The 9,261-nt window shown below is 36.8% G+C and overlaps 1 protein-coding gene across 1 annotated transcript; it reads left to right on the top strand.

Annotated features, from left to right (window-relative positions):
- The first annotated feature begins 391 nt into the window (after positions 1–391).
- Positions 392–1,249, top strand: LOC136834141 (zinc finger protein 862-like). The gene has a single exon (XM_067096402.1). It carries the CDS (start codon positions 392–394, stop codon positions 1,247–1,249), a length of 858 nt encoding a protein of 285 aa, XP_066952503.1.
- The last annotated feature ends 8,012 nt before the right edge of the window (positions 1,250–9,261 follow it).

The raw sequence follows: 9,261 nt of genomic DNA, 5'->3' as shown, positions 1-9,261 counted from the left end.
TCAATAAATTGTGGCATATATGATATATCGCACTATTTGAAAGAAATTGTGTTGAATCTCTTACCAATGAAACCACATTTTAACTATTGCGCGAGGGTGTTAAGGTGTTTCAAATTTGAATGATGTATTGAACATGTTCACGTCGAGACTCGGGTTGTGTTACTTGTGTATTCAACCGTTGCATAGCTAGTTGCTATTGGCGCCAGCGTGACGGCAGTAGAGTTACCATTTTGGAGGAATTTTCCACAGTTAGCCTACAGCTACAGTTGACGACCGCCCCCTCGCTCGTTCACTTATCACTTTTGTCAACTTCTTGCGAGATTCTAACTTAGTTAATCAGATTTGATAATCGAAGTTTGTAAAACAAAAAAGTGTATCTTTCATTTTAATCATGAGTAAGGCTAAAGCAACATATTCTCAAAAATTTCGTAAAGAGTGGTTGAAAGTTCCTGCTTTTACAAAGTGGCTTTGTGAAGTGCCCACTGACCCTTCTAAAGCTCACTGCAAGTTTTGTAAATGTGACATTTTAGCTAAGTATTCCCTGTTAACAAGCCATTGTGAAACTAAGAAACATAAGCTTTCAAACCCATATCAAAGTACTTCTCTTGAAAATTTCGTTGTGAAGAAAAAGGATAAAACACATTCGCTTGAGGCAAATTTGGCAATGTTTATTTGTTCTCATTCATCATTCAACTCATGTGATCATTTGGTAGACATGTGCAAAAATTCTATAACTGACAGTGAAACAGTGAATAAAGTCAAAATGCATCGTACTAAGTGTGCAAATATTGTGAAAAATGTGATTGCTCCTTATTTCAATGAAGATTTGATTTCTGATCTAGGCCAAGGAAAATTCAGTTTACTATTGGATGAATCGAATGATATTACTGTTAACAAGTTATTAGGTATCATTGTCATTTACTATAGTGAAAAACATGAGAAAGTAGTACACACATATCTTGATATGGTAATTCTAGAAAAATGTGATGCAGATGCCATTGTCAATGCAGTAAGGAGTGCATTAGCAGAAAAAAAAATGGACATAAAAAATCTTCTAGCTATTGGTACTGACAATGCCAGTGTAATGGTAGGAATAAACAATGGTGTTTTCAAGAAGTTGAAAGAAGAAGTACCTGGATTACTTTTATTTAGATGTGTCTGCCACTCAATTCAACTAGCAGTGTCCCATGCTTGTGCTGCTTTTCTACCAAGAAACCTAGAGTTTTTAGTAAGTGAAACTTATAAATAGTTTTCACATAGTTCATTGAGACAAATTTCTTACAGTCAGCTTTACCATACCATTAATGAAAAGGAACCATTAAAAATCTTAAATTCTTGTCCAACCAGGTGGTTGTCAATTGAACCAGCAATCAGCCGAATATTAAGCCAGTGGATTGAATTGCAGACCTATTTCCAAATAGCAAGTGTTAATGAAAGGTGTTACACTGCTGATCTTCTCTATCAAATGTATTGTGACCCTTGCAATGAGCTTTTCATTCTATTTTTGCACCCAGTTCTAAAACATGTTCAAGAAGTGAACAAACTATTTGAATCAAATACTGTTGATAAAACAAAGTTACCTTCTGACCTATCACAGCTAATCAAATCTATTGCCAATATGTTAGTATTACCAACAAGCAGAATTAACCCTCTTGATCCTACTGCTAACATTGAAGAATTTCTTGATCCAAATCCACAGCTGGGATATAGATGTGAAAAAAAAAGATATCAGAATTGAAGATTAGCAAAAAATTCAAGCTCATCAAGAAATAGACATCCGCTTTTAAAAGGGCACAAAATTTTTTGCTTTGTTTTTATAAGGAGTTACATAGTCGGTTGCCAGAAAACATCAGTATTTTACAGAATATCAATTTATTCTCAGTTGAAAAAACGTTAACTCATATTAAGAATCCCATCATTCCCTTATTGATTAATTTTTCTTAGATGATGAAGTGAAGTCATCAATTGAGATGCAGTATAAGAACATCCATTTGCATAAATGGACTAATATAACAACAACTGAAGAATTTTGGTCGGAGGTATATGATTATAGAGATGCTTCCGGAGAGAAATCCATTCAAGGATCTTGCAACATTTGCTATTAGTCTGTTAATTCTGCCTAATTCAAATGCAGAAGTTGAACGCTTATTCAGCAGCATGAATATAATCAAGAATAAACTAAGAAATAAAATGCTGCTGCCTATGCTCTCCGCTATTCTTACTATTAAGTATGGCTTGAAAAGGCACAACAAATGCTGTAAAGACTGAATTGCCAAATGCAGTGATAAACAGAATTGGGACTATGGAAGCTTATGGCACTAAAAAAGCCCTAGAAGAAGAAGAAGTGTCTGTATTTTCAAATTATGATGAAATCTTGTTCGAGATGTAATTCAAAAGTAAAGGTAAAATACTTTTTGGCATTTTTTTTGGTAGCAACCTAAACAATTTTAGCATTATTTAGCATTTATTTGATCAAAATCTAGCATTTTTATGAGATTTACATTTGGCAACACTGACGCTGATACATTGTTGTACATCGGGCATGTCGCCAACATCTCCTCCTTCCTTGGTCGTCAATTCTCACAAATATTTTCACATTACGTTACTTTTATTCACGATTATCTATTTGCTGCTTTATACTTGTTTCTTATAATAGCCATTCTTAGTGGAATTCCCACGGACTCTTAGAAAATGCCCGCAAACTTAAAAAAAAAAAAAAAAAATCAAGCGAACGCTGAAGTTATTATACGAGTGTAGTTCAATCTTCTCTCAATTCATTTTGTAATTTCTATTGTGTCTGTATCCTGTATTTGTTAAAGACCATGAATGGAATTAACAAATTGTTCTCATAATTATCTTTGATAATGAAGCGAAACTGATACCCACTTAATCTCGGGTCCACTTTATGGATAATGTTATTCTACTCGAACTGTGCAACCGTTCTTATACTGCCGTAGGAAGCTGACGCGGTCTCCATTACGGCATGAACGCTTCCATACTGACATAACGGCAGTATTCGACATATAAATAAAACAACAAACAAACAAATGAATTATAAATATACTATATACAAACCCATTTCATTACTATGCCTTTAATTAATGAAAAATAGGTATGTTGACAAGTAATTTGAAGTATAGGCTACCAACTGACAGTGTAACAGAGGTGGTAGCTGCCAGCTGTATATAGTAATACCATCACTTCTTCGTTTGCCCACTCTAGTGCCCACCTGAGTGTGGTTTCCCCTGTGCCCTTGTTCATTTACTGCGTGAATAACAACCGTGATTTGTTATTTGTTCGTTGTTCTCGGCGACTTTCGAAAACGCCATTTATTTATTTATATTATCGGATGTGGTCGGCCTTCGAAGAGTTTTTTTTTTTGTTATCCTTTATTAGAAAAATACATTAATGTAGTTTTGCAGTTATTTCATAGTATTTACATAATTTTACAATGATAATTTTTTTTTCACCAGGACAACAATATGTTTACATACATCAATGCTTAATGAATCAAAAAAATTTTCTCAACTGATAGTATTATAATCCCTAAATTCTGAGTGAGTTCCATTCCATAATTTAATGATATATGACATTATAACCTCGTAACAATTATTATAACCCTCCAAGTAATACTTACTGTATAACCTCGCCTAATTCTCATAAGCTCATAGCTTTGAATACAGGGGCGTCATTTCATTTTTCCTTTGGGGGGTCCGGGGGCCGCTGCAAGGTGCTCCCCCCCCCCGAGAAAATTTTTAGAAATATCAACAAAATAGGAGCAATTTGAAGCCACTTAAGAGAATTTTAAGAATTTTTATTCCTTAAAAATTCTGTACCTACATCAAATTTTGGGATAATAGATGAAGATGAAAAGGTAGTGGAAATTTCTAAGCAAATCAAGTTATAAACCACAGTACTGGTCCTAGAATATCTGCAATTTAACGTTACATTATATATAGCTCACTACCTCCACAAGGGTCACTCAGGAAAACAAGAAAAGTTGATGTGAATAGGAAGATCTTAAGCTTGGGGAAAATGTGTAGAGATAAAATGGTGCATAATTTTAACAAGGTTCCGCTAAGGAAATTTTAAAATAAAGATATGCTTCATGCATTTCAGATATTAGCTACAATGCAAGTGGATACCACCTTGATCTTAAATTTGCAAAATTATTAACCATTATGTCATCACAGTCCAGATTTTTAACAGGCTCCTTTTCTGAGGCCATGAGAAGCAAGTCATTCAAGCGCGCATTTTTCATAGTAGTTCGTAGATATGTTTTAACAAAACGGTCGTAACTAATGTAGATCGTTGCCAAATGCCAATGAACCATAACCATATAGCCTATAAATTGTCAATTGCTTTTAAAAGATACTTCGGTGCAGTACTAGTAAAGATTAAGATATAACAATTTTGAAAACCATCATTATGGCCTATGTATGTTATGCAGTGACTGCTGACTTGTCACGTGGACCGAAGGTGTTCCATCCCGGGAGCCATGGTGAGCGAACTCGCTAAGTTTAGCTGACACACCTTCACAAACTAAATTCACCTTGGAAGCTGCTTTGAAATGATGAAAATGATATTATTCACTATAATATTATCATCCACTGTTGACGAAATCTCTCCAACTTCAAAAACTACTGGTTTGAGGAGCGTCTGTCGGGGCTCGGGACTCGGGGTGTTCTTGGAGTCGTGTGTCAGCAAAGTCTGGCATTCGGTAGAGATTTAAATTTTCATAACGTGACGTGTGAAAAGTTTTATTCAATTACTAAATGAATAATAAAGTAAGGAGTAAGCATGAAAATATTGACCACTATCAATCGAACACTGTGACTGACAGGTCATTAATTCATTTGTGAATAAAGTGATTAGATGTCTAAGCTCTTAATCAAATAAAACTGCCTTGTCTTGATATTTTTAACGGGTGACTATTATATGTTATGTATTATTTATATTGCTCCAAACGTTAAAAATGGCTAATATAAATTAATCCCTCTCTGCACTTCAACTTATTTATATTTTTTTGACACTTTGTTGGGTGAACAGTGACCTTATAATAATTATATATATATAAATATATATACATACAGATTTTTTCCTATCGCTGATTTGTAGACCCCCTAGAAAGCTTGGGGGGAGCGCCCCTCACTGCCGTCCCCCCAAATGACGCCCCTGGTTGACGGCTATAAGTCTAAACAATTTCTTTCATACGTCTTCTGTACTGATGTTGTACAAGTTAAATGAGCAATGTTGTATTCTCTGTTGTTAATTGATGGACGTTATTTGTTTGATTAGGACGGTAATGGATGCATTAAACTTGGAAACAGCATCAGGGCTCCGTGGGTCTAGAGATGAAAGCTTCAGGGGGACTGAAGACTGACCTAGTCACGAGACTAGTTCTGTGATAAAGCTTGATTCTCCAGCGACGTTTCCTCGAAATCCAAAACAGACGAGAGGAAAGGACAAGAAACTGATGTTAATGAAAAGCGAATGAGAATTAATACAAACGAAAATGAATGAACGGCATATTCGAGAAGCCAACAAAACCACGTGAGTAAACATCTCAAATGATCAGAGACGAAAAAAATACGTCCTGACTCGACGGCCCCATCCGAGCCACTGAGCATTATTGAATTTATTGTTGCTCCACCCACCTGCTGCTGTCCTGCGCCCGGCATAGGCGTAGGAGAGGGGGCGGGGGCAGGGAGGCAAACCCACCCCCCCGATTCGAGAATCTGCTAAAATTCTGCCAAATGAGTTGGGATGTTTGGGGGAAGAAAAAATTCTAATTTAAAAAATAACAAGAATAGGATAAAAATGATGATAAACTTGTATTCGTAAGTTAACTAAGTAATTGCACATAAATCATGAGTATCAATTTAACATTTACTTTAGAATATCCCCATTCGGTTACAAAAATCACCCTCTTCATCTTCTACTGATACAAGACTCCTTTTTTCATCCTTGCTGGGGATGGAGGAGGAGGAGGAGGAGGAGGAGGCGGGAAACTCCAACTGTAAACAAATCTCCCTCAATTTGAATCAAGACATCCTAATGGCTGAAACTGCCGTCTTTCACAATCTGGATGGCGTCGAGTTGAAAGCTGCAAATAATGTGCATGGTGAACTGTATCCAGTCAAATTCTGTGTGTGAAACTTTGCCACACTTCAGTGAGGTGGAAAAAAAAACCCTGGCAACTATAATATATACCTGCAACATCTTGTTCAGCAGAGGTCATTCTGGTTCTTGAAAAGACTCAAAACCCACCTCAGATCTACGATGGGCCAAGATAGGCTCTCAGCATGAGGACTCCTGTGCACTGAAAGAGGTCATGCCAACAGGGCAGACATTTAACGCCATTGTTGATGTATTTGGCTCTCGAAAGGAAGAGACAAAATGTTCTTCTAATTTATCCCCAAATACTCTATAACCTGTACCAGTGTAATACACCTTTTCATTTGTGTTTTTATATCTTTTCTAAATGTAGTTGGTGATCCGCTATTCATGGCATGTATCATGAAAAATAATGTAAAATTAATCCGTTGATACTATGCTCCTTTATAAGCTGCGAAAGATTTTAAAAGTTACCCTGCATTTTGTTGTGTCTGAGAGAGTTTCGGTACTTTTGAAACACACGTAAGGTGTATGCATGAACACTGAATGAAGAATAGAATAGTAGCTGCGTGGTTTTGCTAAATCTCTTTCAATTCGTACCTACTCTACATAATTTAACAGCTGTTTGGTGGTCATTACGCAGATATATGGCAATTTGAAAAAACTCGGGGGGTTTCTGAAATTCGGGCAAATTTGGTGTTGACCCCCAAAATAAATCCCACCTCCCACGCCTAGGGCACTCGGTATATGACAATCAGTCACACACACACACAAAGGCGCGCACGTACACGCAGGCGCACACATCCCTATATGGGTACTTACGCACGCACACAACCACTGAAGCTCATCAGACCTTCATTTGAATCTGAGTCTCACAAGCCGCCACCAGGAAGCGCCCGCCACCTCACGGCTCTCCTTCTGAGGTTAGTGGGAAGCTCACAGCGCTCTCTCTCTCTCTCTCTCTCTCTCTCTCTCTCTCTCTCTCTCTCTCTCTCACATGAGTCTTTACCGTTTCTTGCTTAATTTTATAATAAAAAGAAAACACTTGCCCTGCCTACCTTATACCTCATGATATTATTTGGCCCTATCACAGACACTGAAATAACTTTGTATTGATAGGTTTATTTATAAGTACTAATGCAAATCATTTACCAATGTCTTAATTAAGTGTGTGTATATACATATATCACACACACATATATATACATATCACATTCTCATCGTATTTATGCACAAACAGTGCGAAGAATGATTTAGTTGGAATTCCATTACAATGTCAGGTTTATAAGCTTATAGTACGTGTTTGTAAACACATACACATACACAAACACACACACACACACACACACCAAGCATTAATTTGAATAAGCGGGAGGGGGTCATTATTCCCCCTCCCATACAGCAACCCCCCCCAACAGAATATCTGATGGACAGCAAAAACTCCCTTTGCCTCAGATAGAGAGAGAGAGGGAGGAAGTGGCAGAGAGAAAGAGATACAAAGAGAAAGAGAGAAAGAGATACAAAGAGAAAGAGAGATGCATATACATATATATATATATATATGTGCACATGGTTACATGCGTACACATATATATATATATATATTTATATAAGGGAGCCCATAGGAACGCCAAAATGTGGAAAGTAAAGGCTATATTTCAGAGACCAAACTGTCTCTCCTCAGGCAAATAGTGAATGAGAAAAAGTTACAGAAAAGCGGTACTTACACCAGAGGATCCATAGGTCCGCCGTTAAGGTCACTCCAGTTATATTTGATGGAATTCTATTTTAACAGAAAATATTTCACAGTCATATATATATATATATATATATATATATATATATATATATATATATATATATATATATATATATATATATATATATATATATATATTATCAGAAAAAATTTTCAATGAAGTTTGAAGGCGAGTATTTAAGATTTTCTCATGAAAATTGAAATTTTAGACATTTGGATTTATTTTCTCCTGCTGTCTATCTTTTGCACTGGAAATAATTATGATGATAATGATGAATATTCTCGCTATTGTTTACGCTTAATAACAACAAATTTAACACATCAAAATATTAGTTTAAAAAACCTGTTTGTGTGTGAAGAATCAGACTGGCTTTGTACAAAACAGCGGCAGCCATTACAGATGCACATTTGGCATTATATCGTCTCCCACTGTAGATTTTCCTGGTCGTCCCAAAGCTTGTTCAGCATCTCTGATTCGCGCTCCTCTACTTCTTCCATGACGAGTTACAAATTATCTGGGGAGCAGGTCACGAATTATTATTATCATTATTATTTTATTTATTTATTTATTTTATTTTATTTATTTTTTTTTTTTTTTGTCTATCACAGTCATCCTATTGGAATGGGTGGCTTTTATAGTGTGGGGTTCTGGGTTGCATCCCGCCTCCTTAGGAGTCCATCACTCTTCCGACTGTGTGCGCTGTTTCTAGTAGCACACTCTTCTGCATGGGTCCTAGAGCTACTTCGGCATCTAGTTTTTCCACATTCCTTTTCAGGGATCTTGGGATCATGCCTAGTGGTCCTATGATTATGGGTACAATTCCCACTGGCATATCCCATATCCTTCTCATTTCGATTTTCAGGTCTTGATATTTATCAATTTTTCTCTTTCTTTCTCATCTACTCTGGTGTCCCATGGTATTGAGCGATACGTTCTCCATGATTTTGTCAATCAACGTCTCGTCTGGTCTATTGGCATGTATCATCCTATCTGTTCTGGTACCACAGTCCCAGAGGATCTTTGCCTGATCGTTTTCTATCACTCCCTCAGGTGTTGTCCATGCCACTTTTTACTGCAAGCTAGCTGATGTTTCTTGCACTGGCTCCAGTAGAGGGCTTTTGCACTGAATCATGCCTCTTTTTGTACTGGTTCTGTGCAAGCGCCGGACATTCACTTGCTATGTGGTTTATGGTCTCGTCTTTCATATTGCACTTCCGGCATATGGGTGAGATGTTATTTCCATCTATTGTTCTTTGGACATATCTGGTTCTTAGGGCCTGATCTTGGGCCGCTGTTAGCATTCCCTCTGTTTCCTTCTTGAGTTCTTCCCTCTGTAGCCATTGCCATGTTTCATCGCTGGCCAGTTCTTTAGTCTGTCTCATGT

The sequence above is a fragment of the Macrobrachium rosenbergii genome, chromosome 53, assembly GCF_040412425.1.
Source record: "Macrobrachium rosenbergii isolate ZJJX-2024 chromosome 53, ASM4041242v1, whole genome shotgun sequence".
Classification (NCBI taxonomy): domain Eukaryota; kingdom Metazoa; phylum Arthropoda; class Malacostraca; order Decapoda; family Palaemonidae; genus Macrobrachium; species Macrobrachium rosenbergii.
Note: the sequence above shows the minus strand (reverse complement) of the source record. Positions and strands in the feature narration are given on the sequence as shown.

What these genes read in the sequence shown, in the direction of transcription:
- LOC136834141 (XM_067096402.1), top strand. Translation starts at nt 392, where the DNA reads ATGAGTAAGGCTAAAGCAACATATTCTCAAAAATTTCGTAAAGAGTGG.